At 51.5% G+C, this 27,629-nt stretch overlaps 1 protein-coding gene across 1 annotated transcript; it reads left to right on the forward strand.

Annotated features, from left to right (window-relative positions):
- Positions 1-39: 39 nt before the first annotated feature.
- On the forward strand, positions 40-27,186 carry RGS9 (regulator of G protein signaling 9). Its single transcript, XM_084298298.1, has 17 exons — positions 40-157; positions 5,535-5,631; positions 8,246-8,296; positions 8,463-8,569; positions 9,341-9,392; positions 10,367-10,425; positions 10,818-10,894; positions 12,651-12,732; positions 13,365-13,436; positions 18,678-18,707; positions 19,344-19,405; positions 21,562-21,675; positions 22,656-22,771; positions 23,194-23,281; positions 23,811-23,949; positions 25,132-25,217; positions 26,898-27,186. The coding sequence occupies exons 1-17, from the start codon at positions 95-97 to the stop codon at positions 27,067-27,069; spliced, it is 1,467 nt and encodes a 488-aa protein (XP_084154424.1). The 5' UTR covers positions 40-94; the 3' UTR covers positions 27,070-27,186.
- Positions 27,187-27,629: the final 443 nt, after the last annotated feature.

Here is a 27,629-nt window from a genome sequence, read left to right on the forward strand (position 1 = left end):
GGGGACCGGGAGGCGGCGGTGGCGGGGGGCGGCGGGGGGCAGGTGCTGCCCGGCGGGCACGGCTCGGCTCGGCTCGGCCCCGCTCCGCTCCGCAATGACGGTCACACGGCTGGACCAGGGGCAGCGCTACCGGCCTCGGATGGCCTTCCTGAAAAAGGTGAGCTCACAGCCCGCCTGGCAGCGCTGGGGGTTACGCCGGGCTCGTATTAAGCCATGTCGTGACATGCGATGCCGTGTCGTGACATGCCATGCTATATCGTGACATGCCATGCTATATCGTGCCGTGCCATGCCGTCCTATGCCATGCCATGCTCGAGGCAGTGCTCTCGGATGCTCCAGGCAGGGGTCCCTGTGTTCACCCTGAGCATCCCTGGGCATCTGCGGCTCCCCGGAGCCTTTTTGGGGTCCTGTCCCCATCCCCGGGGCCGGGACCTGTTGCGGAGCCACCTGGAGCCCTGCTGGCACCCGCCCGGGTTGGGGTTAAGGGACTGGGGGCGAGCTGGTCAGAAGTCACGGGGGAAAAGAAATCTGCAATTTTGATTTATTTATTTAGAATTGCTTCAGGTGAATTATTGTGCCAGTTTTTCTCCCTCTCTTATGTGTTTCCCCAAAAACCGTGTCATTCCCTAGGGGAAATCCCATCGCACACGGTGCCCGGCCGCCCACTTCTGCTCCGTGTTACGGCCTGCGGTGCGTTCCCAGCGCTCCCAGCCGCTGCCTGCTTCCAGGGCACACGTCCTGGCCAGCTGCTCGCTCCCTGCCTCTTTCCACTTTTTCCTTTTCCAGAAACGAGCCTATTTGTGACCAGAAACAGTTGAAGGAGTGGGAAGACGCATGCCCACGCGTTTGGATGCGATGTGTAATCTTGTAAAGCGTTCGGTGTGTTTTTTTTTTTTTTCCTGCAGCATTCATTCAGAAGTGTAACCGGTTTTAGCCCAGCTGCTCTCTGCCGAGGTTTCAGAAAGCAGAGTGTTAAGCTAGCTTCCCTGCCACCCACCTCTCCTGCCCGTGGCTTATCTTGTTGAGTGGAATTAGCTGGATTCCCAGCGACGAGCACAGCCCACAGCCGCTGCTTGAATCACAGCTCTCCTGCAACACCCCCGACCTGAGGAGCCAGGGAGGTTCTGGGGGAAAAATGGGGTAAAATTGAGGCTGTTCAGCGCTCAGGTGAGAGCCCGGCACAACAAGAGCCCCCCCGTGCTCCTCTTCCTGGAGGAAGCAAGGAGGAGATTTTCTTCGGGGCTGTGTCTTTCGAGGTAAATTCGGCTGGGGAGCCCTGCCGGAGGAAACACGCTGGGCCAAACTCTGCACTGAGTAACACCCCGCGGGGTTTTACGCAGGAGCGCGGAGGAGAAGCTGTGTGCTTTGGGAAAACCTCCCCCAGCCGTGCTTCAGCTGCTCCACGGGGGTGTAGCCATCCTCGCAAAGCGCTCGGAGTTCCTCAGGTGGGCAGAGCTGTTCAAGCACAGCAGCTCACTGAGCAGCAGAGGATTCGAGGAGTTCTTGCTCTGGTGCTCAGGAAGGGGGGCTCCTGGACGGTCAGCGGGCCAGCTTCGGCTCTCTCCTCTGCTTCCCTTCCTCCTCTCTTTCTTCCAGACCTCAGGGAAGCTGTGGACGAGCCTCAGCTCTTGCAGTACCTGTGCTGATGGCTGCATCCCCGGGGCACAGCCCTGCCACCCCGCAGACCTTTTGTGACTGTCCCCGGTGGGATCCAAGTGCCTGGCACGCCTCCAGCGAGCGCCCTGCGGGCTTAGAGCCTCGAGGAGCTAAAATCCTGGAGAGAAGCTTTGTTAATTGCTTAAATCCGTGCTCGTGCTTCGCCACCGGCTGGCACGGATGCTGCAGCCGTGGTTCGTGCCAGCAGCACAAGGGGTTTCCTGCGTTGCTGGGTGCCCATGGGTCCGTGGTACCCTTACAGCTGTGATGTGTCTCCAGCAGGCTGCTCGTGGCCGGAGCAGTCCCGTGGTCAGACAGGGGAGATAAAAAGGGGGTTGCTCTGGGGGTGGGCAGCGCCGTGTACCTGCTGTGGGGCTGCTCTGCGGGCCTCGCTCTTCGTGTCTGACCCCCAGGGGAACCAAGGAGCCCCCCAGGGCTCTGTGATGCTCCCCACAAAATGCCCGTGACTGATGCTTAGGCTGATTTATTACATTTTTTTTTTTTTCCTAAACTGCCAAGGAAGTCCCTCAGGACAGGGAAAAAGCCCCCAAAAGACACATTTCAGGCCAGATGCTGCGATGGGACTTTGCCTGGGGCTGTGGTCACTGGCAGCTGGTGGGCTGTGTGCTTTTCCTTGCTGTGCCACAGGAGCTGCATCGTGACTCAGAGCTGGTGGGTAGGGTTTGCTGGATTTGCCTCTGCCTCCTCCTCGCTCTGGTCCCTGGCGGCCGGGCAGCTCCTCCTGGGCCTGCAGCAGGGCCAGGGGCTTCTCATCCCGGTACCCTCATCCCACAGAGGCTCTCCAGCTTCTCTTCATCCCCCTGGCCATTTCCAGCGGGGTGTTAGTGCTGGAATTGGGGTGTCACTGGAAGGAGCCCTTCAGGAGGCTCCCGTTTACCTGAGGCCCTGTACGTTGCTGGAGCTGAGCTGCCAGGAAACCTGTGGGTGGTGTGATGCCCCGTCTGTCCTGCCCCATCCCCACGGATGAGGTGGGCACAGGCGAGCCCCTTCCTCATTCCCCATGGTCTCCTAGGGACGAGAAGCTCGTGCCCTGGTGAGGCCGGGCGCACAGCTGCCCTTTGCTTTGGGTTTGCTTTCTTGTGGGTTTAATTGGTAGTGGGGTTGGCGGCCTGATGAGGAAGGGCAGAGGCAGCCACAGCCCTCCTTTCCCATTTACAGCCCTCCTTTCCCATTTACAGCCCTCCTTTCCCATTTACAGCCCTCCTTTCCCCAGTTACAGCCTCAGCGTGTGTGTGTGTGGGGTGGGAACAGGCCTCCAGCACTCACCTTTGGCTAAGGAAAAGCAGGAAGTTTTAGCTGGGTAACAAGGGACTCCTTTTATTTTCTTTTATATTTTTCCTGATCATCACTGAATATGCAAAGCAGGACTGTCGTAAACAGAAAAAAAAAATAATGGAGTTAGCCTTGCGAGGCTGGAGTAACGATGGGAGTGTGTGCTGCTACCTGGGGAGCGGGGCAGGGAGGTGTTTGGGGTTTTTTTACAAGTGGTGCGAGGCACTGGGGGGGACCAGAGCTGGGCACACGGTCACGGCGGAGGCTGCAGGTGTTTAATTCCAGCACCGGAGCTGCTGGAAAACTCCTCATCTTTCCATCCGAAGCACATCAGCCGCCGGTGAGCACCTCGCAGGGAGGCCCCTCTCCATCGTGGGGGCTCCCAAAATGCTTTTTCTTACTGCTGCCGGCTTGGAGAGCTTCGCTCTGCACATCACAACCCCGCCGAGCGGTCGGGAGGCAGTTTTCCTGTTGTCTTCGCTGCGGTTTTTGGGGTGACGCCGCCCCCGTGCCGATGCTCCGGCTGGCCCGGCGGGACTCCTCGGCGGGGTTCGAGCCTTGTGGCAGCTCGGTGCTCGAGGCGAGCTTGCTCCAGAGCCCGGCTCCTCTCGTATTTACCTCTCTGCACGTCCCCCACCCATCGACCGAGGGCAGGATGTGGCTTCTCGCCCTGCAGAGCTCAAACCAGGCGCTGCTTCCCCGGCCCAAAGCGTGACAAAATGGGTGACAGCCCTTAGCAAAGCAGGGAAATACCCTCGCTGGGTTTTAACCGGGCCTCCTGCTGGCGGGCTCCTCGTCTCCAGCAACCTGGAACGAGCTGGAGTTCCCCTGGGAGAAGGGGAAGAGGCAGGCTGAGCTGGGGTTTGCCCGGTGTGCAGCAATTTGGTGGCAACGGGCAGCCTGAATTTACCTCCCGGTGTCCCTGCGGGGTGAGGAGATGCTGCCTTGCAGAGCAGAGGGTTACAGAGAGGCTAAGGGAATTCCCCGAGATCCCCTGCATTTGCTTAGGGGGATCTTGGGGATTTGAACTCAATATGAGGTTCCTAAATCAGTGCCCTGCCTGTGGGGCCGTCCTGCTTCAACCCATATTGTGTGGCCACGTGGGCGCCTCTCCACGCCTGGTCTGGGACTTGCTGAGGCTGAAATTGGGACCCAAGTGATTGCAGAGCCATGTGGGCTGGAGAGAGGGAGGACTTTCAGCTCAGAGAGTAAATTAGGGTCTTCCAGCTCTCTTGCACGAGAAAAGTCCCGTTCCTCATCCTCAGGGCTGAAGCTGAACCCACAAGTCTTAGATCTCAGAAGGTAACCAAGGAGGTGACGACTTTGTCCATGCTGCATCTGGCCAAGATGGTGCTGTCACTGAAATGGGTTCAGCTCAGTGGGTCAGTTAAAATGTCTTTAAAAAATCATCACATTGCATTGGTTTGGGTCTGGTTTTGCTATTTTGAAGTATTTTATGGGAGGATTTATATCGAAGTACTTGTGTGAGATGTTAGCAGCTCTCTCTGTTACAGTAATAATTTGACACTGGCTTTAAAAACAGTTGAAAATACATTTTTACTGTCAAGCCCAGATTGCGTCCTGTCACTACAGCTTAAATCCTCGCTGAACTTGGCAAGCCCGGGGACCAAAGTCACTGTGGTGCCTGTGGAAACAATGCCCCTCATTGTGCCGGGGTGTCATCAAGTCCCGTTCATTAAATCCACTGATCCTAGCTAAAGAGCTACTGCCTCTGAATGGAAGTGTGGAGAGACCGAATCGGTCCTGGTGGGGCAATTTTGATTGAATATCTCCGGCAGCAGAAGGCAAAAGGAAGAGCATCTTCTGCAGACCCCTCACCTGAGCAGGAGGCTCGTGCTCCGTTAGGGTTTTGCTGTCAGGACGTCAAATGTAAGAGAAGGAAAATGCCTTTGAAAATCCCCAGCTGTGCTTCCTCAGGTTGGGCCCTTCTCGTCTCCCCGGGGCTCTCGCTTCTTGCTCAGCCCCACAGCAAAGCGCGGGGTTTTTCCCGGTGCTCTTCTTGGTTGTTCTCTGCAGACCAGAAGCAGAACCTTTGCTGGCTGGGTGACGGCCAAAATATTGCTTGTTTTCTCAGTACATGGTGCAATACCTACAAGTGTGCAGAGCTGGGGTATTTTTGCAACAAAAGCAGCTTTCCAGATTTTATTTCCTTCCTTTTTTTTTTTTTTTCCCTTATTGCCCCAGCCAGGAGCCCACTGAACCAGAGAAGAACTTTGATGGGTAGCAGAGATTTCTGTCAATAAAAGAAAAATGTTGCGGTGTTAGGCCTGCTTAAAAAAGAAAACAAACAAAAAATAAGTTGTTTTTTTTTTTTTTTTTAACATTTATCTCTCATGGCGCGGTTAGTTCCTGTCCCTCGTCTGCAAACCCTGCCTGTGCATGTGCTGTCTGTAGGAGGCAGTGACACTGAGTCAGCACAAAAGCTGACATCGGCTTTTGTAGGAGGAGTAGGAACCCTCCTGGAAAGGGGAGGTGTTGAGGTGTTGCACCCATTCCTGGGATGCTGCTGGGAGCTGCAGTGGTGCTGAGCCCCCTCCTGTAACCCATCCCATTATGTGTTGCAGATCGAGGCGCTGATGATGGAGATGCAGAACCCAGACACGGGCATCAAGACGCAGACGCAGAGGGTGATGATCACCAACATCCCCCATGCCGTGGCAGGTAAGAGATTCTCTGGGGTCCAGGCCAAAAACTTCATCACAGAAAAACTGTGTGTGCAGGCTCCTTGGCCACCCCTGCGTTATTGCTTCATGGGGGCATGTTGGAGCCCATGTTCCCAATGAATATTTGCTGTATGGCCCTTGAGATCTCCCTTTATCTTTCCCTTGTGTCTTGTTTCATTCCTAGCTCTTTGAATAAGAGACACAGATTTCTAATCACGCACTTTCACCTATCTCACGTGAGTTTCTCTTAGAGCAGAGGTGAACAGGTGCTGCAGCTCCAGACCTGGAGTATTGCTGGCGATGCTGGGTCACAAATAAGGATAAATATTAAAATCCGATTAAAAGAGGCAGAGTGGAATCAAAATGAGGTATCATGCTTCAGAAATGAGCAACAAGCAATTAGTCTCCCCTTTAACATTTTCTGATAATAATCATTTTTCTTCATCATGCAGGAAAAGAACAAAATATTCAGCCCACTCCTTTGCCTCTAAGTGACAGCTTTCCTTCCTTCGAGCGGGCTGGAGAAGAAACAAGACGTGTAGCTGGGTTGTGAGGTGTCACGTCTAGCGGTACAGGCAGCTCTTAGCACAGTCTCCTTTGTGCCTGCTAGCTCCTTTCACAGGGCAGCAGCAATGCACCACCAGTACCTCCGCTCCCTGTTCTCCAAGCCTCCACAAAAGCTCTTGTGGGGGACCTTCCCCTATAAATATTCACACATACTGAACCAGTGTTTCCTCCTGATTTTTTTTTTATTTTTTTTCTGCAGAACTTTGAAATTCAGAACACAAAATCCCCCTGAAACCAAAGAGCTTGCTGTGGGCAAATCAGGAGAGAGCTCAGCCAAATAGCTGAATTCATCCCGAGCATGTTTGTGAAGCCCTGTAGGCTCTGCATTTTGTTTGCCCTGTTTTTTTTTTCCCCTAAATGCAGAAGCAGAGGCACAGATGTTTAAGGCAGTTGCCCATGGATCCAGTCAGAGTCAGTGAAAGGGTAAGGAGAAGTTGGGTGAAGCTCATTCTCACGAGCATCCTCCATGTGTTGTAGCATATCGAGAGCCTGGCTCACACAGCTGTCACACAGCAGACCTTGTTGGGGTGCTCTGCATCTGCAAAAGACGTGTTCTTGCCTCCCCTAGTCCTTACTGCATGGTTAGGGCAGAAAAGTTCCTCCTGTCGTGCAGATGACGTGCCAGCCACACCAAGTGCAGAGGGAACAAGTACTTCTCCTGATGTCTGGCCGGTGTGAAACACCACTTCCCAAAAGGCCGTGGCTGGCTGGTGTGGAGGGAAGATGCCCGTTGCTGCTCGTTGTCTTTGCGTGCCGTGGGCTTTGTTCTGCTTCCTTAGCCAGACCTGCTGCACGTTACCTCTCGCACAAGTCATGCATTTTACTCCAATTCTGCTAGGCAAGGGAGTTGCAGTCTCCTTGCACCACAGTCATCACTCTCTGAGCTGTGATGGTTTTGGTGTTGCAAGAGTTGCATGTGTACGGATTGGCTTCTGGGTGTTGCCTAAGAGACTAATTCGTTTTTAATAAAGGGATGGTGAAGACAGGAGGGTGATTCAATCAGTGGACGCAGATGCACAGAGGAGAGCTCAGGTCTTTGCGTGCAGGCAGCTAACTAGGTGGATTCAGCATCAGTAAAATGGCTTACAGCCGAGGAGACAAAGAAACGTTCGTGTTCAATGCGTGCCTTTGGGAGAAAAAGCTTACAGAGCGAGCTGTCTAGAAATGAGTGATGAGATAATCCTTTAATTTCATCTATTTCAGGAAGCAGGCGGTAGGATAAGAGCTCTAAGCCCCTATTAGAAAGCTAAGTCATCACTGCAATGTCAAGAAAGGTCAGCGTTTCGATCTGCAATCCTGGGAGACTTTTGGAGGAAAAGGCCAATAACTGATCAGGAGTTGAGTGCGTTTTCCTCTGGTCCTGTTTACGTGGAAGGAAGTTAATGCAATTTGCCTCCCAGAACAGAAAACTAAAACCAGTGGATGTTCGTGCTGACCGGGGTAGAACTGACCAAAACCAGGGGGAGATGGAGAGTTTGTGAATGCAGAAAAGATGTTTGGGTTTCACGTGGCCTGTTACTGCTGCAGCTTGGATCTCAGACCCAGGTACCCTTCTGCTCTGAAACTTGTCTCCCTTAGAGGGCTGGAGGGGACCGGTCACCGGGCTGTTATTACAATCAGGACAGGACCATGCTCTGTGAACCCGGAGATGCTCTGCAGGGAATCTTTCAAGACAAGATTTGCAAAACAAGGGGCACTTCCCTTTTCCCGTGAGTGTAAGCGGTTGCACCACCCAAGCCACCCAGTGGTTGGGGTTTAAGCGTTGCTCAGGCCGTGTGTGCTTCTGTACACGTGAGTGTGTCCTCCTGAGTTCGCTGCCTGCCTCGTGCTCCTGCTCCCAGACAAAGACTGACACCTACACAGTCAGGAGAACACCATAATGACAGCATGGCCAGGGAGATACCGGCCGTGATGTTTGCAAGAAGGGGTCTGTGCAGTCCCTGGGCTCCAGGGACGGCGTTAGGTGAGGAGTGGAGAGGTCTCCTTTTGGCCTGCAGATTGCACACTCCTGCTTTCAAGTGCCTGATGTGTTCTCTGCTTTACAGGTAACGACATACTGCAGTGGATTCTCCAGCGTCTGCAGATCACTGATGAAGGTGGGTAGAAAATGTAAAAAGTGATGTGCAAATTTGAGCTGTAAAACTTTAAGATCTGCATAGACAAAACCTCCTAGATGAATTCTTCTCTCCTGAGTAGCAGCTCACTTCCAAATTCCAGCTCAGTGTTTCCGTGCAATTAAACATCTGCCTTCTCTGTTTTCAGAGGCACTACACCTGGGGGACCTGTTCGTCAAATATGGGTACATCTACCCTCTTCAGGAGCCAAAGAATCTCACCCTGAAGACAGATGGGAGTCTGTACAGGTTCCAGGTGAGTTACACCTTGTGTAAAGCGAGGGAGCTCAGCATGAGGTTTGGAAACGGGCTCCGAGGGCAGTTCCCCAGGAGCTGGAGCCACGAGGCCCTGCGCTGTAGCCGTGCGAATCACTCAGGGTATGGGAGGAAGGAAAAAGGGATCCACAGAGCAGCCTCAGGCCAGTTTCCCCAGCCTGATGTCAGTGCTGGGTATCAGAGCACGGTTTACAGGCAAACTGTGATACTTCCTTTAACTAAATTAGTGTTCCTGCTCAGCTTTAAAATAGCTGTCCTTTCCTGCAAATGTATGCTTCCTTCCAGCTTTAATGTAGCAAGTGGAATCCGTGAGTGATTGTAGCATGATGTGGGGAGGCTGAATAGTGAATGCACAAAACCCACAGTAAAGGTGGGGTATTATCGAGGTTCACGGCTGGAGAGCTTCCACTATGATGGGAAATTAGGGGTACATTGAATGAGAAGTCCGTTTCCCTCATGCTGACAGATCAGGCTCCAACATCTCGGTCCAAATGCCCAGGCAGCAGTGTAAGATTGGCCACGTTAAGTGGCTGCAGGGCAGAAGTGGGGTTGGCATTGGCAGCCTGATGACCCCGATTCTTCTCCTGCAGCCGTCCTGCACTGCCGCATGTGCTGACACCGCTAAGGAGCTCAGGTTCTCAGCGGGGCAGAGGAAAGGTTTCTTCTCCCTCTAGTGTGGGCAGTGCTGTGTGCTGCTTGGCATGAGTTCAAGGCTGTTGTGCACTAGCAAAAGGCTTGTTTTTTTCTGCAGACGCCGTATTTCTGGCCCACGCAGAGCTGGCCTGCTGATGACACAGACTACGGTACGTGATAGCGTTGTGTGTGTCTAGGAGGGATATAACCAGTCCAAGTGTTTGTGCTTGCAGTCCTGTGACCAGCCCTTAGGTTTTCTTTCATATTGTTTTGTGAACGCTCCGGATGTGCACACCTTGCTGTGCCCTTGGTGATGTGACGTGCTTAAACTCCTCTTACATTCCAACAAGTTCCATCAGACTGGAATGCACCTAAAATGCTCTGCTGGGTACAGAAGACTTTAAACACAAGGTCAGATTTCCCTAAATCCTTAAGTGTATTTCTGGATATGAGCCCAAGGCTGTCTTCCTGAAGGTTCGGATCGAGCCCTGCATCCAGAGATGGTTCTTTCTGTACATCATGCACAGTGCCTGCCAATATCTCTTGACAGCTCTTCCCTCTCAATCTTTTGCTGCCATGATGATGCCTTTTAGTATTGGGCTGGTGATGAAACTAGGGCTGATCAGCCTGATTTGCTCCTCCGGGTTGTGCAGTTCATGGATGAGTTTGTTTATGCCAAGATTGTCCTCTGTGGTTTTATCTATGTTGTGCTGTAGAACTTCTGGAAAAAAAGCACATTTTACGTTGGAATGCTTTAAATAGAACTCGGAAGAAAACATTGGCCTGTAACTGGAAAACTTGGAGGATGAACTCTAAGAAACCTCAACATCTTAAAGATTTGTCCCAGTATAGTTTGACCCCTGAAGCCCTGCCTGAGCTCCCAGAGGAGGAGGAGCTGCTGGTGGAAGGCACACGCCACCGTGGTTGCTCCCCACCAACACATTGCCTTGCGAAGTGCTGGTGACAAAGCAAAGCAGCAGGTTCATTTTTCCTTCAGTGGGCTTTTGTGAGCGTGGAGCTCATGCCCAGGAGGGAATTATAACAGACCAAGGTCCCTGTGTTTTCCACGGGGGCAATTTATTAATTATTCTTGAATTTGTTGGTGTAAGTATAGCTGACCGCTTGTGTGCTTCTCCATCCGCAGCAATTTACCTAGCAAAGAAGAACATTAAGAGGAAGGGGATTTTAGAAGAATATGAGAAGGTAAGGAGACGCTGTACTCATTCCACTGCAACCCCCTAAGTTGCTGTATAATTTGTAGCCCTCCATTGCTGTGAAAGGGGCATGGCAAAAATCATCTCTTTTCAATGAGGTGTTACTCCATTTGTGTCAAAAACCAAAGCTGTGGAATTGAAATATTTGGCTAATGCAGAAAAATACTCTTAATTCAGTGACAATTTTAGCAGGAGTAATTGCTCTCCTTGCTAGGGCATTTCAAATTGTTGCAATTCATATAATTACATTCAGAGCAATCCAGATTTTTTGGCTCAGTTGCCAGCCTGGCCTGGTGGAGCTATGGAGAGTGAAGAAAACCCCAGTCTGGGAGCACCTTATCCAGAATTTTCACACTAACTGCTTTTTCATTTTTATTCCAGGAACATTACAACATGCTCAATAAAAAAATAAACTACAAGTGGGATTTTGTTATTATGCAAGCCAAAGAGCAGTATAAGTGAGTTGACTCGCGTTCTGTTATTTGCATCACTGGGGAGGGTATGAGGAGGCAGAGCTTTCCTGTCTCGGTACACAGTTAAATTACAGCTTAAAGCATAAACTGCAGTTTTAAAATAACTTGCGAGTGCTCCTCAGGATGGTGAAATAAAGCTGCTGTTCATATCGGGCTGAGGGGTTCTCCATTGAACGTGGAAACTTTGCTCACTACACACATCACAAGTGCAGGATTTCAGCTGTTTTCATATGACTGGACACCCCCTTGTGAAGTCTCACCCTCACCTGCTGCACCTGCATTTCTCTCCCTGCCTGGCATATTGTCCACCAGGGACCAGGAATCGGTGTGGTTTGTCAGAGCGAGAGCACAGGGGTGGGAGCCCTTCCAGCTGACATAAGCACATGGCTCTTCACAAGTGGTTTTTGCACATGTACAAGTGTGAAAGGGGAGGCTGAGATGTTGCACCTGATGCGACTCCCTGCAGAAGCTGCTGCAGCATGCAACCCCGTGAGGTACAGCTGCCTTTAGCTCAAAGCCAAGGTTGTCCGTGAGCATTTGCAGGTCTGGCCACCAGCTATTACTGGGCTGTTTCAGTTACTGTTTGTACACGTCTCACGGCAGAACTTCAGGCCTGACTCAAGAAGTGTTCCCAGCAGAGACTTCTGGAGAAAACTCTGAAATACATGCTTAGGCAGCGTGCCAGAACAACTTGATGTGGGGAGCTGAATCCGTCAGATTCCCAGGAAAGTTGGTGGAAATGAGATGGGATCGCTTCTTTGGAGATAAGATCTCGCCTCGTTCTGTGGCTTCCTTTTAGCATTTCTTACCTTGCAGCGTGCCATGCGCTGCCCCTGCCGTTCTGCAGCCGTTTCTGCCTTCGCTGGGATGGGAGCCAAGCCGTCAGCGTGCAGCTCATCAGATAACTGTCTCATTAAGCACGGCGCTGTTGCCCTTGTAAATTGAGGTCAAACTTGGGCTCAGAGATACCAAATGCCATTCTGGAGGTGGATGCTGACACAGTGCCTGAACTAGTGGATTCAGCGTGGCTGAGGCTGTTCGGTGGTGCCAAGTGGTGCAGAGCAGCCCACAGCCACCGCATTCGGCCACAGCAGGGTGGCCCCATGCAAACACCCCATCGGGGATGCTCCTTTGCCCATGCTCAGCACTGAAATGTGCCCAGAACTCGTCTGGGAAAAAATGAGTTGGTTCAGCCCCAAACCACGCTAGTTCCTCTTCTGCTTAATAATAGTAGAGATTGAGTTTTTCAGTGCCTGGGAACGCAGCTTGGCACTGCTTTCCAAATAATTTCTCTGAGAAATGTGCCTTTTACCGAGGGGTGCCAGGCTGGGTGTGGGCAGCATCTCTGCACAGCGCTGCTCAGGTACCGCACGGTGCCAGCGGGGGTGGGTGGACACGAAGCAGCGGGGCTGGCTGCAGGCAGCGGGGGTTTCAGGGTGAAACCCGACCGCAGGGCTGGCTGCCTGATCAAAAGGGGATGTGTCTGCTTCCAGCTGAGCTCGGGAAGAAGACGATTTCTCAAAAGCTAGAAGCAGGGAGGAGCGGCAGTCATGCGCAACCATGTGAACGGCGGGCGGCGTAGGCCAGAATTAGCTGTGCGAGGCTGTGGTCAGGAGCCTGATGCAGAGCATGGTGCAGCCAGGCTGGGACCCATGGTGGGGGGGCTGAGGATGTGCCACCTTTGTCATCTTGATGTTTTTAGGGGAGGAACATTCCTGATTTCCCGTTCTTGGCTTTGCAGGGCAGGGAAGGAGCGGAAGAAGGCGGACAGGTACGCCCTGGATTGCCAGGAGAGAGCCTACTGGCTTGTGAACAGGACTCCTGTAAGTAGAGGATGGAGGTGTGTGGCTTTGTATCTCAGCAGTGCCCTCCTTAGAGCCCCTGGGACAAGCTCCTGCCTGCTAGGGGAACAGCCATGGTCACAGCCCCAGGGTGTGCACCCCATTGCAGCCTGGACCCTCTATGAAATGTAGAGAGCAGAGCAAAAGGGGGCCACGGGGCTGAAGAATTGACTGACTCAGTGCCAACCATGGAAAAGAGGTGTGGGGAGAGGTTGTGTGTCCAAACGGGAGCAATCCACAGCTCCACCAGCCTTCCCAGCCACAACCAGTCTGGGATGCAAAATGAGCCCAGAATTCACACCACCTTCCCCATGATTGCTCTCCCAGGGGCAAGGGAAGGAGATTTGGCTGCAGCATCCGTGCTCAAGGGGAGAGTTCCCAGAGACGGGGCAGAGCTCCCCTGGGGCACGCGTGCTCAGCAGTGCCAGGCAAACCTGTGCTGCTCGCAGCCTGCTCTGGGGCTGTGCTCCGTGCTCTCGGGTCAGAGGCTTTGAAGGTGAGAGTGGAGAGTGACAAGTGGCAGCCCTCAGGGCTTGGGAACCTCCCTGTGCATTCGTGTGTCCCCCTGACTTTAAATCAGTGACAAAGCTCTGCTTGTTTCCTGCTCCTAACAGCCCGGCATGCTCGACGTCCTGGAGTATGGATTAGACCGCGCGACCGATCCCAATGAAAATAAGGTAAACCAGGTGAGGCAACGTTTGTTCACTGTTGGATTCGTTTGGGAGGACCCAGACAACATCCCCAGGATGGTGTTTTTGGGGGGAACGCGGGCTGTGCAAGTCAGCCCGGCCACGACAGCCAAATGTGCCAGAAGTTGAAGCTGTCTCATTGTCCAGGGTGTGGGGCCCCCAAAATAGGCTTTGGCAGCTTCTTCTGGCTTTATCAGCTTCCATGACACAGCCGTCAGTGTGTGTGTAGCTAGAGGAAGTGTTTTCTCTGCTGGTGAGGCTGAATTAAGGAATCCTCTACCCGCAGATGCTGATTGCTGCCTTGTTGTTAGTGCTGAATGAACTCAGCGTGGGCTTGAGGAGTGTAAAGGACCAGAGGAAAGATTGGAGTTTAAAATAAAATGGCAGAATCCCTCCGTGGGGGTAAATGTGTGGCAAAAAGTTGGGGTGGTGGGTGGGAGACACAATAGTTGTGTGAGAATTCACATTGTGAGGCTGAACCATCAAGAAACACAATTAATGAACTGAGACTGTGGAGGCTGCAACTGGGTGGGACTGGTTTGGAGTCCACAATGAGGTGAACGCAGCTCGAGGAGGAGCTGGAGCTGATCTCCTGCTCCTTCCTCAGCCCTTTAAAGCGATCCTGTGTTTGTGCACTTAATGGTGTTCATCTGAAAGTGAAGCCAGAGCGTGTCTCAGCAATTAAATGCAAATGGGACTGCGATCACACTCGCTGCATTCCCACAACTTCTCATTTTTGTAACAGCCTTTAAACATCTCAACAGCCAGAGGCAGGATAATTGCTTTGGCCAACTGTGTTCTGTTACCATAGAGACTGAAAATGAGCAAAATGTAGGTTTGGGGTGTATTTTATTTTTTTTCTTGCTGTAAGTAGCAGCTGCAGAGAGCCCTTTTTTTTGAGAGAGAGAGGGAAAGAGAAACAGAGAGAGAGAGAGAGAGAGAGCAGGAGGGGGGAAAGAGAGAAATGGAAGAGGAGTAGCCAGCTTCTCACCCACAGTTTTACAGCTGACACAAGAGGTTTTAGCTTAGCAAATAGCCTGACAGCCCATAGGCATCCAAAACCAAAAAAAAATCAAAAGTCTGCGGACAGCCAAAAGCTCACACATATTCACCACTGGACTTGAAGCTTTTTTTTTTTTTCTTTTTCCCTGCAGGCTGCAGAAAGCATAACAAACAGAAACACCTGTGGCTCAGCAGCCTCTGTTGAGCAGAAGGGGTGAATCTGTCTGTAAATTCGGACCTGGGCTGTATTTGTTTGTATCCCATCCCTCGCTAAGGCAGCAGGGAATTTTACTGATGATTTCCGTGGGCCCAGCCTCTTGCTCTGACATAGGTGAAACAACGGGAGCAGAAAACGAGTGCGTGAATCCAGCACCCATTTGTTGTATTTTTGACTCCGAGCCCACTAGAAATAGCTTGACTTCACTGGCCAATTAATTTACCTTTATCTTGACAGCCGAGAAAGAAAAGACTCCCAGTGATAATTAATTCCTGACATCAGGATGGCTTCTTTGAAGCTGCTAGTGGCAAGAACATCTCTTTTTCGCTTGCTTCAGACCCTTTGGTGAGCTGCTCGCTCTAATTGATAGATAAACAGGCGCTCAGCCACACGTTGCACTCCTTCCAAGGGGACTTTCATCGCTGACCCGTGGGCACGCTATGAGAATGAGTTAGGAGTTGTAGCTGGACAGGAGAAGCAAGGCAGCAATCGTTGTCCATTGATCAGCTAATTAAGGGCTGCTTTAGCCTTTTTTAACCCAGGTCTCGGGCTCAGGATGAAGCATCGCTGCTCAGTGAGTTACCAGGCAACTGCCAGAGCCCACTGGCTCTCCTGCAGGTGCGGCTTTTGCCTTCTTCTGTGAGCAGAAGGCCTTTAAAATGATGCTCTAGCCTAGCCAAAATCACCGTGCTGGATTCAGGGACTCCTGAACGAAACACCCTGGCGTGTTGCATGCAGCAAACCAGCTGCAGCAGCTCCCTGTAGTCGCTGCTGACCTTGAATTTCCCCAGCCCCCGTCAGTTTGGCTGCCCCATAAACACGCGGCTTCCGCTGCATCCGTCTGGTGAACCAACGGGATCAGGAGCAAATAAACAAGATCGGGGGGAAAACCGGCTATTTGAAAGGAACCCAACATCTGGACTGCTCAAAGGCTGATTTCCAGCTGTTGGGCAGGGAAACATGAGTGCAGCAGGGCTGTGTGTGCAGATGGGTGTGTGCTAGGTGCTGAATTCGCCTCTGGAGTGCAGGGCTCCCTGCTGGCTGCCTGCAGGGAGGTTTGCACACCAAAAAGGGGGGTTTGTGTGTGCAGAAGCAGCTGGCTGCATGCTCCAGTGCTGCTGCTCATTGAGACAGGCGGTGCCTGCAGGTTTTTGCTCTGACTGGAGGAAAGCGAGCTGTGCAGGGGGCAGGCTGTTGGTGCTGCCCCGTGCTTGGCGCAGGTGCTTTGCGCAGCATCCCCATGCTCATTTTTGCTGCTTACTGACCTGCACGTGTGGGTGGGGGGCACTGCCAGCATTCGGGGAACAGACAGGCTGCAGGGTGATTCGACCAGGTCTAAAATTCCCTCTGAGCTCCATCTGGGCACACGTGAAAGCTGCTGTCCAGCTGTTTGCATCCCCTACAAACACTGCGCAGCAGCCCGATGGGCCAAAACCCATCACCATCATCTCCACAGCATGGTCGGGACGGCCCACGCCGAGAGCAGAGGAGGTCTGTCATCCAGCTGGAAGCTAGCAGGGGATGTCCCAGCTCCCTGTAGGAGCTCGGGGCTCCAGCCACGTGGATCAGCCCTCGGCTTGGGTGGTGGCTGGCTCCCAGCTCCGCTTTGCAGCTGCGTGCATGGGGAGTGCTCAGCTGGCAGCAGCGGGCTGTGCCAAGGCTGCTCTGGGTCCCGGGGAGGAGGATGTGCTTCTAATGAGCATGTGGCCCTCGCCTGAGTCAGCCGGAGCTCTTTCACTAATTGCCATTTTGATTGGAAGCCTGCAGGGCTGGGGAGCTTATCCACGGTAATTGCGCTAAGTCACTCATTAAGCGCATTGCAAAATTAATCTCGTTATGAGAAATTACACTTTTGTTCCAAATGTGATTTCCTTCTAAATGGCAGAGGGCGGATGGGTGCTATGGGGCCTTGCTGCTGTCAGCAGCTGGGGGCCGGGGTGGGGCAGAGCTCAAAGGACACAGAGAATAGCCAGGGTCCTTGTACCAGCAGCAAAGCTGGAAATGCTGCTGTGGGGAGCACTGTGGGAGGAAGGAAAATGAAATGATGTGCAGCCATGGCGTGAGACAGCTGAGATCCTTCCCAGTTGCTATTGGTTTCAGAACTGGAGAGGGCTGAGCACAGCCAGCGCCTGCAGTCATCGGTGGGGCGATGGATGCTGTGCTCCGTGCTGGGCTCCTGTTTGAGTCCTCTCCAGTTCAGTGTTTGTGACAACTGAGCCATGCTCAGCCCTTCTCATGCCATCGCCCCCAGCTCCTACCTGCTGCAGCAGGAGGGGGTCCTCAGTGTAGGATGCACCTACAAAAAATCTTTCCCTGTATGCAGATGTCTCATTAGCTTTGATTTTTTTTTTACATATGTACACATAACTTCTCTTCAGTGCTGGTAGTTTAATTTATTTCTGGCTCTGTGTAATGCTTAACTCACTGGGTTCTCTTTCTCTTTCCCCACAGCTATTTGTCTCGTGTGTGTGTGGTGTGCTGCGTGACTCTGAGACCCCTGTAGAAGACAAACCCAACCTAACAGCCTCGTGAGCTGCCGTCCAGCCGTTAGCCAGCGTCCACCTCCTCACCCCTGCACCGCGCCTGCCCAAGGCACCCACTTCACAAAGCAGAAGACGACATGAAGGGACTTTTAAAATCCTCTAATGGTTTTAACCTCTTGGTTTTCCTAAAGTAAATGCCCCAGCCACTCTTAAGTTTCCTCAAACGGAACAGGTCAGCTGGCGCTTTGGAAATCTGATGGGGCCTCACTTGTGTCTCAGGTTCCCCAAGCAGACAGTGAGCTCCTCTTGTGCAGGAATTAGGTGACCTGAAACAGAAAGTTCTCTAAAGAGGGCGTTTCTAGGACAGTGACTGCAGCTCGTTTCTCTGTGCAAGCAGGTGGCGAGTTGTTTTTTTTTTATTATTTTTTTTTAATATTTTTTTTTTATTTTGACTTCCATTTCTACAGCGTATCTGAAACAATAATGCTGCTGTAGAAATGGGGGGGGAAGAAGAGGTGCCCGCACAAGAGCTTTCCTGGCATCAGGGGTGCAGCTAAGCCGAGAAGGGTGAAAAGCTGCTCTGTAGTCCTTGTGCCTTCCAGTTCTGAGGCTGTACGGCCCTGTGGCCAACGATCCTGTTGTTGACCAAGAGCTTTGTACCCCGTTGATGTGTCAACCCCAAAAGGGGCAGCTCCGTGTGCAGGTTCCCTGCTGGGAAGGTGGGAGACGCAGGCTGCCTCTGGCATTTGCTGCCAGATGTTTCCTTCCTCACCGCTCACAAACGCTGTGCTTCCAGCAGGCACTCTGCAGCCTGGTGTCTGCCACGGGGTTAATTGGCTGGGGTGATTCTGGGCCACAGATGAGCTGCAGGGCTCTTGTTGGTTAAAATGGGAGATGCAGAACTGAAAGGCTGCAGAAGCTTTTAAAGGCTTGCTGGGAGCATCACCGACTGAGCCTGTCTTTCGCTCTCCTTCCTCAAGTTTATTTCCCACAAAGTAACTGTGCTTCAAAGGAAGCTGGGTGAATAAACACCCTGCAGTTAATTTCTTGCCTTCAATTGCTTGCTCATTTGTGGATGACATCTAACACAGTCTGCGTTCCTCAAACCCCGACGTAAGCACCCCTTGCGCAGCAGATACTGCATCTGAGGCTTTTAATTGTGGTGTTTGTATTTTGCAATGTGTTGGTTCCTGTCTCCTTTAGCGAATATTGAATGATCTAATCTGTGTCTCGTAAACGAATCTATTTTAGCTACATTAGAATACCCCCTTAATTGAAGGCACACAGGCAGGCTGTGATGGAAGAAGCAACACTAAATAGTAAATAGAGCTAATGGCACGATTTACGGTGTGTGGATGCTCTTAGCTTTGATGATACCCTGATTAGCTGAGCTGCTGTGTTTGATTTTAATTGTAATGAGAATTAATTGGAGAGCACTGCACAACAGCAGCCCCGCGATAGTGTTTTCGTGTTTCAAAAAAAGGTGAGTGCAAGCACCCACCCCAATTTAATGGTTTTTGTTTCTTTATGTTACAGAAAAAAACAATGGATGTTTATAGGAGAGAGGTAACTAACCAGTCCCTTATTTCTACACGTTCAGCCTGTATGTATTGCTTATTTCAGTATTGTGTGGGGGACCAAAGCCCCCTTTGCAGGGGATAAACTCTTTTTAAAGATGCCTGGGTTTGGCTGTCAGAGTCTCTGAGCTATGAAGCTTCCAGTCAATATGTTTTCAGGACGTTTTCTCCCACTACAGGCAGCCAGCAGCTCTCCCAGCGATGGGAAGGCTCAGCAAGGGCTGATACCGGGGCTGAAATCCAATCGATCAAAATTAGTGGTGGGGAAATCATGGGAGCTACATCCAGCGGCGCCAGCGTAGAGACAGCCAAGGATCAATGATAATTACATGCTAAATCATCCAGAGCGTTTCTAGGTGCCCAGAATGGTAGCTATTACCCAATTTTTATATAGCATGGAGAGTGGTTTTAATTACTTGCACATTGCAAAATGCTCTGGTGATATTTGCAATAAGCTCGGTGAAAATAGCCCCTTCACTGTGACAGCTGAGGGATTCTGTGATTCCGTGGGCATCCAGCGGGTTACTGGGAGGATGCCCTCCTCCCAGCACTCAGGTTCAGATGGAGCTGGCCTCGTCTTCACATCTCCCTGCTCCTAACCACGGCTGTTTCTCATCCCTCTCAGATCATGTACTATCAGCTGGCCATCATGAAGTCCAGAGTGAAATCTTCCGTCTCCCTTGGAGGGTAAGTCCTGATTTCTTTCTGTCCACACCTTAATTAGGCTCCGGCGCTCATCTCTAGCGAGATGATTCAGCTCTGCTCTGGCAGCCAGTGACTCACCGGGGGAATCGAGCCGGTGGCCACGCTCAGTGCTGTCTGCGTCCTGCCTGTCTGCGCCCGAAGGCACGAGGCAGGGGGGGCTGAGCTCCCCTTTGAAATTGGCTCTGCAGGCTGGAAAAGCAGCTCTGGAGGGTGGCCTGCTGGGGTGCAGCCCTATGTCCTGTGCCTCTTCTGTGTGGGATGAGTAGGCAGGGAGACAGATCGACCCTCCTGGCCTCAGGATTCAGCCCCAGGGAGTGTTCCTGCTCAAAAGGTATCGCCCTCAGAAGGCAGCAGGGCTGGGGGAGTCTCTGATTAGTCTGCATTACGAAGGAACACACTTTCCTCCCCAGGAAAAGTCCAAGCAATTAATTAGCAAGTCCTCTTCTCAGTGGGAGTGTTTCCTGATCAGATTTTTGATGAAGCCAATTAAGTGCAAAGCTCCCAGTCCCAGTGTTAGCTGCTGCTGCATTTGCCACGGGTGTTTCTTACCTGGAATCGTGTGTGCTGGGCAGCTCCCTGGAGGTGCAGTCCACATCCCCAGGCTGTTTCACATAGTCCTTGCCATCCAGTGCTTCCTATAAAACCTGAGATAAACACAATGCTCAGGCCTGTTAGACAGAAGATAGTTACGGATGAACGAAATAGGAGGAAGAGCCCAGGAAGCTGTGCCATCTCCTGAGAACCACAGCTTGCAAGGCACCAGCAGCTCTGTTTCTTCACCTGTCACTGACTGCCTGGTTGCATGAAATGCTCCTTGCCTCAATTTTCCAACCTGTGAGCTGGAGCTGGGGGCACCTGTCTGCCTTTAGGAATTTTGCAGTGCTTAACTGTTTGGCACAAACATTTTTTACACAGTACTCTTTGTCTTATGATGGATAATACCCAGTGTCTGGATCAAAAACTCCTTAGAAAAGTTGGATCCCCACCTTGAGCTATGGGATTTGCTCCAAATCAAATTATTATTGATGAGGATAAGATCAGAGAGTAGATAATGTGCATGCATCAGAGCATTGCATTGATTTAGGAGGAGCTGCAAAGCACTCATCATTCAAAGGACGGAGCAATGTTACCCGAGTTGACAGGTTTAGATTTGCAGCTTGATTAGAATACATGGATCGGATGGAATTATGCAGGTGCTGAATGCCTTGGCATTTCGGATGAGAAGATAGGATCAAGCACTCCTGTGCCAAACCTGCGGTGTGCTTTGTGCAGTCGCATTGTAGAACCGAGGGATCCGTGCCAAGGTGCCTGTTAGCTACGGGCCCTTGGACAGTGCGCTCCCAGCTCTGAGCACATAAAAGCAGCTTGGCCTGGAAGGAGTTTGAAACAGAGAAAACAGAGGAATTTATTTTTTTTTCAAGAATGAAAAAGGGAGGAGAAAGCTAAAATTCCAGGACATTAGTGAAATTGGTTGTAATTACCAGTCTCGCCAGCCTAGAAGGTAGGAGAAATGTTTGTCTGGTTCCTGCTAGGGTAGGGAGATTTTTGCTTTGTGCTGAGCCCTCAGACTCATTTGCAGAGGAGTGGGCTGTGTGGTAGGTGAGCAGTGGCACGGGGAAGCCCCCAGCACCACCTCACCTCTCCCAGAGCTCGCTGGGCTCTCCCACACCCTGCCAGGAGGCTGCAGAGAACCCAGCCCGAGCAAACGCCGTGCTTGCTTTCCTCTTCTCTGGCACTTCCCTCCTTGTAGTGTGTGGCACGAAACAGCACGGGCAGATGTTTCTCAGGTTGAGCTGCTGGCTGGAGAAGGAACCAGCACTCGTCTGGGGGCTCAGTCCCACTTCTTGAAGTGAGGAGGCAAAAAGGAGGGAGGAGAGTCTGGGATTTCCCAGCACTTGAGCTGACAAAATCCCTGCTTTGAAAGACACTCGGGAGATTACTGCCAGGCAAGGGGAAAAGATGAACAGCACTAATGAATCAATTTTTGCAGTAAGGCAGGGGTCACGTTGCAGACCCCCGTGGTAAGGCTGCGCCTCTGCAGATACCCAAAATCTGTGCAGCCACTTGGTGGTTGTAACGGGGCTGGCAGCAACTCTGCTTGCAAATTAAGATTTTTGTTTTGCTGGATTTGCCTGCAGGCTTGTGAAGTACTCCGAGCAGTTCCTCTCCAACGACCCTATCCTGTCGGGATGTCTCCCCAGCAACCCCTGGGTTACAGACGACCCTGAGTTCTGGGATCTCAACGCCAAGCTGTATGTATTTATATTCGTTTGCCAGCCTGTGGTTTACGCTGACCTTTATGCTGATAGAGATCAGAAAGGGGAAGCATTGATCTCATCGTGATATCCGGTCTCTGGTTGTGAGCAGGGAAGCATTCCCTTTCTGACACAGCTACAGAAAGTGTCTCCTGGGAATACTTTGTGCTGAACTTGCAGCATTATCTTCTTGAAGTGGGGCCTCCTTTAATGTTATAGAAATGTCTGAACTGTTGGGAGCATGCACTTAAAAGCTGCTGAGTGGGTCTAATCCTCCCCTAGGATAAGTGCAGTCCAGTTTCACTAGCACAGCAGTGTGGAACATGACCAGTTATGCTCAGGTATAGCACTGGATTTAATGCTAACCTTACTACTTCAGCTGCTGCCAGTGGTGTAGCAATTCAGAGTTCAGCTATTTGGTCTCCACACACACCTGAAGTTGCTTTCTTATAGAGAGTTTGGGTTGGAGACACCTGCTGGTGGTCCACCCCTTCTCTGCAGTCTCCCTTGGTGTTCCATTCGGACAGCATCTGCTAATTACACAGAGGCATCTCCGGGTTTGAAGCATACAGCATGTAGCTGGTTCTAACGTGAGAGCAGCAATCCTGTTACAGTGCTGATATCCCGTTAGACAGCCCCAAAGGTACCTTCACAGAGTGCCTTTATGCGAAGCAAAGCTTTGAGCACCAACCAGTCCCTCCTCCAGAACGGGACTGAGTCAAACCTCCATCAAAGCTGGGCCGGCATTGTGAGAGCAGAATAAACCCAAGATAAATCCTCATCCCACTGTGTACCAAGTTGCTTAATTACTGCTTGCTTAGTGGGCTGACTCGAGGAGCTCGTTACGGCATTCTGCAAAACAGAAAATGCCGAGAAGTCTCCTGACACCCCAGCAAAGCACGGTTCGGTTTTAATTAATCTGCCATTTAGATGGGCCCCATGAAACTGTCGGTGCTGTTTGCCTTCATCCTTTGCAGGGTGGAAGTCCCCACCAGAATGCGTGTGGAGCGCTGGGCCTTCAACTTCAGCGAGCTGATCCGGGACCCCAAAGGTCGGCAGAACTTCCAGCTCTTCCTGAAGAAGGAGTTCAGCGGTGGGTCTGCTCGCTGCCCCTTTCCTTTAGACTCCAATAGATGCTTTGGTCCTACATAATGGTAAAGTCACAAAGTGGAGCGAGTAGAAGTGATTTTGGAGGCAGTGGCTGTGCTGCCAGTGCGTGCAATACCACCTAGTGGCACAGGACCCAAAATACAGCGCAGAGCAGCCTTGGGCAAGGGGACTGGTCCCAGGCAAGCTGGAACTGGCTGAATTCAAATCCTCCTGCAGGTTTGTCACTGAGCAGAAGGCAGTGGAAGGTGGTTTCCTCCTGCAGGCTCAAGGAGATTTACAGGTGGCTGTAAGACTCTGAGCTGGGGCCAACTTGTACTGAATCAAACAAATTCAGTTTAGGAGTTAATAAATGGCAATGCAGATTCCTTGCTCTCGCTGTCTGCTGACTGAGTCCTTGTTATGCAGGAGAGAATCTGAGTTTCTGGGAAGCCTGTGAGGATCTCAAGTACGGAGACCAATCCAAGGTCAAAGAAAAAGCAGAAGAAATTTACAAGTGAGTGTGGAAATTTTACATTTCTTAAACTTTCTGCATGAGTCCCATATGCTCCTTCCATGTGTTCACATTCTCCAAACAATTTATTCCCGAGGCTTTCCTCTGTAAGCTGTCATTAAGTATGGCTGTGCTATGTCCCCGTGTAGGAAAGGAGCTCGTGAAGATGAAAGCATAAATATTGTTTTGTTATCGAGCTACTTTTCCCCTCTGTTCTCCAGTATGACATTTAAATCTCATCAAGGAGAGGTCTTAGCGTGCATTTTAAATACAGGTTTGGAATAGCAAATATCTTGGGGCTGCCACAAGGCGAGTGGAGAGACCCTTTTGATTCCAGTGAGGTAAAATTAGTTTTACATTGAGGAAGCAACTGTAGGTCACACAGCTCACTCTGCTGAGGAGGAGATCGATTGCCCAAGATTAAGACAGCAAATTGTAGTGGGAAGTTGAAGGGACTTTTCCTTTCATCCGGAGGCAGAGGAATCTCTGGGAATTCACTTGTTAATGGCCCTGTTGATCCTCCTCCTTGCAGGCTCTTCCTGGCTCCAGGAGCAAGGCGCTGGATTAACATTGACGGCACCACAATGGGCATCACTGTCAAAGGCCTCAAGCACCCTCATCGCTATGTGCTGGATGCTGCTCAGACCCACATTTACATGCTGATGAAAAAGGTTTGGTGTTTGTTTCCAAAGCCTGAGGGGGATTCCAGGTCTCTGGGCCTTTCCGTGCCTTTGAGTGTTATCAGCTGTCGCTTTCAAGTGGCCTCTGTTGGAAAAATCCCTCCAATGTGCTGACTTAGGCAAGCACTGGCTCAGGCCTTTGTATTGTGCTGCTGCTTCCTCCCTCCGAGGCAGCTTGCCCCCACGGTGGCCGAGGTTGGGTGTCTGCTCCAAGTCCTGTTTTCTGACATCAGCTTGGTCACCAGCTCCTTCAAGGCTTGAGCAAATCGTTTAACTCCCTGGCTGAAAACTTGAAATGCTGGTGTCTTTTTACCTCCAGAACCGGTGTGAGGCTAACTCAGTGTTAATTCAGCACCTGGAAGTTTTATACGTTCCTAGTATCAGCGTTTAGTACAGTGTCAGCTACATTTTCTTTTATTTTCCCTTATTTGGCTGGTACCACACTGTATGCAACATCAGGTGTCCCTGTGGGGGGATGCTTGTGTCCAACTGTTTCATAGCAGTGGATGGAAAAGGCAGGAGCACCTGTGATCCAGCCGCATGAGTTGTGTACCTAGAGCATAGCCAGACCTGATTAATCTCTTGAAAATAAGTTTTACTGCTTTTATTTTTTTAAAGCATTTTTCTGTGGTTGTGTTGATGGATGCCCCTTTCTGAGGTCTGCCTGGTGCAGCAGGCTGAGGGCTGACAGGGGCAGGAGGTAATAATGTCGGGGCTTTCACTAGGGCATGATGACCACCGATAGCCTACAGCTCCTCCTTATTAGTGATACAAAATGCACGTAGCAGGAAGGAGCATCGTTGGCCAGGTCAGCAGCTAATGTAGATTGACAATGAAAGCAAAAGAGCTGTATTGATTTTAGCCAGCTGCTGAAAGGTTTGGCTTCCAAAACATAAGTACTTCCCCCTGCAATGGCTGTGGGGTAGCTCTGGCCTGGATTAAGACCTCTTGGTTTGAATCTTACCTGGGAAACTCTACTGGAAAAAGAAAAATCTTGGGAATTTTGCAAGATGAAAGGGTATTGGTTTCAGTAACTACGTTTTCCTGAGAGATGCTAAGTTTCTTAGGCTGCTGGGTGAGATTTTCCAATTCCCATCTTCCCGAGCAGCTGTATCTGGTGGTGTTTGGTGTTTGCAGCCCGTAACAACCAGTTTCCCTTTTTTCTCCTAGTAGGACTCCTATGGCCGCTATTTAAAGTCTCCAATATACAAGGAAATGCTGGCCAAGGCTGTTGTGCCTCAAGAGACTGTCAAAAAAAGGCAAGTGAAACTGGATGTAATTGTGGGGTTTGCTTTTCTTGTTGTAGCAAGGGTAGAAACAGCCTGAGCTGCAGCAAAATTACTATGATTTAGCTGTTTGCTTAATGAAATATTTTTTTTTTCACTAGAAGATGCCTTGCTTTGAGACTGATTATGCTCTTTTATTTGTGAGCCCTTTGGAAACGGCTCACGTGCAGCCGGAATATACTTGCCGATTGCTCAGCTGCCTTGTGTGTTGGGTCTGTTTAGAGAGGCTGTGATTGTTGAATTAATCACAGCTCCTTTCCTGGAAGGAGAGAGCACTGCGTACCGGGCATGGGAAACCTCCCAGCCGCGAGGCACTGGCTGCTGGAGGAGACACGGAGCCACTGCAGGGTCCTCGGTGGATTCTGCTCAGCTCTGCCTGGACAAAGCTGCTCACACCCTGAGAAGTGAAGGTGAAGGGCAGCCAAAATGGAAACGAATGGCACCGTACCTGTGAGGGCACAAGGTAGAAGGGGCAGGCTTGAAATGGCTTTTTTCAAACCAAGCTAAGAGCTGCATGGCAAATTTGGAGTGTTTGAACTGCAGTTGCTTCTTGAAGCAGAATGTGCAGTGTCAGAGCCAGGCTGGGTGGTGTGCTGCTTTTTGTTCCTCTTCCCCTCGCCAGCCTCACAAGCAAAAAGAGGAATCGTGGACTTTCACACTAGCGCTTCATCCAGAGCCCGTTTCAAGCCAGTGGAAAAAAAAAAAAACAAAAAAAAACAACAAAACCCTCCTGCTTGGGGCTTGGTTAGTTTTTCCCTGAGCCACGCATCACAAGGGTGCTGGCAGATGTTGGTTGACCCCCAGTGACCACCGTCATGTCTGTCAGGGCCTGTCCTGCGCACACAGTGCTGAGACAGCACGCTGAGGGCACTGCAGGGCTGCCACCCTGTCCGGACAAGGTTTAACATTTGTTTGCACTGCTTGGTAATGCATCTGCTGAAGCAGATAGCAGGTGTTTTTGGGGTATCGGGGATGCCAGAACCACCCACACTGCTCCTTATCTTGATCTTACTGAGAAGAAAATCACCCCATGGCCGTTGTTTGGGTTCACAAGGACTGTGAGTTACTTTTGAATGCTTACAGCAAAAGAGCGGTGTACTGGACATCTCCTGGCCTCGGTGTCCCCACTAGGAGCAGAAACAAGACCGCCTTTACTCTTTTAGGAGTTCTGCAGCTGGCGTGTGACACTGAGTCACTGAGCCCTGTTTAAACCACCTAGTCTGCACTTGCACTTCCCTGTTGTTGGGTGCGTGACAGCGCCCAGCAGCATTTCTGTCTCGGTATCTGAGCCTGCCCTCCTGTAATGAGCTCCTGGAGTGCTCGTTGGCTTCTCTCTGGGAGAGACATTAAGAGACCAAAAGTCTTTGAGAGCAAAGTCAGCCAAAATGCTGAGATTCATCTCTGTTTCATGTGTGAAGAGCCTTTCTTCTGCCTGGTCAGGTACCAGCGGTGCTGTGACAGGTGCCCCGCTCCCCGTGCACAGCCTCAGGGATTTAACCAGTGTGTTTTTTCTAACTGGTGACTCTGTGTCCCTGAGGCCAACCAGAGGTGCAGGGGTTTCAGGGACACTGTTCCTTGCTCAGTTAGTGTCGGTGTGGTTTCGGTGCCCTTCCACCTCTCGGTAACACCCCGCTTCTCTCTCTTTCTGCCCAGCTCCAATTTCCCTTTTGGCCGCCGTCAGCTCCGCTCCAGCCCCAGCCCCGTCATCCTGAGGCAGCAAGAGGAAGAGGCCAAAGCCAAAGAAGCTGCCACCACTGTGGACATCACGCAGGTCATGAGCAAGCTGGATCGGAGGAGCCAGCTCAAGCAGGAACCTCCCAAGTAGGCTCTGAGCCCTGCAGGGCACAGTGCAGGGAAAAGACAAGCTGAGGCTGGTGTTGAGCTTCGTCTCCCCTTCCTGAAGGTGTCAGTGCTGCTTTAGGTTTCCCAGGCCAGCTCTGCCAGCAGCCTGCTTCCTGCATGTTGCCATGGCTTCTGCAGCAGCAGATGTCACTTCCCAGGCACGGCAGGCATGGGAATGCTGCCGGAGCCAGGCCGCTGGCTGTGCCAGGCTCGTGGCACGGGGCCAGAACCCCTTTGTGCACACCACGGAGGTGCGATGCCTCCTGGCTGCCCCAAAACCCCAGGAGGTTGGGCAGCCCAGGCCCTTCTCCCTGCCTCCTGCTCCTCCAGGAGCTGGGATGGCACAGGGGAGAGTGGAGCTGTGCTGTCTCAGTCCTTTGGGTTCAAATCGGCCTTCCCCGGAGCAGGGTGAGGCAGTCCACCTCAGAGCATGTCCATGCTGGCATCCATCCTCTCAGCAGGACGTGCACCCTCCCAGGGGATGCACAGTGGGCACCCCCCTGAGAGGAGCGGTCACATAAATTCTCCATCTGCCATAGGGCA

The sequence above is a fragment of the Netta rufina genome, assembly GCF_964035555.1.
Source record: "Netta rufina genome assembly, chromosome: 19".
NCBI lineage: Eukaryota > Metazoa > Chordata > Aves > Anseriformes > Anatidae > Netta > Netta rufina.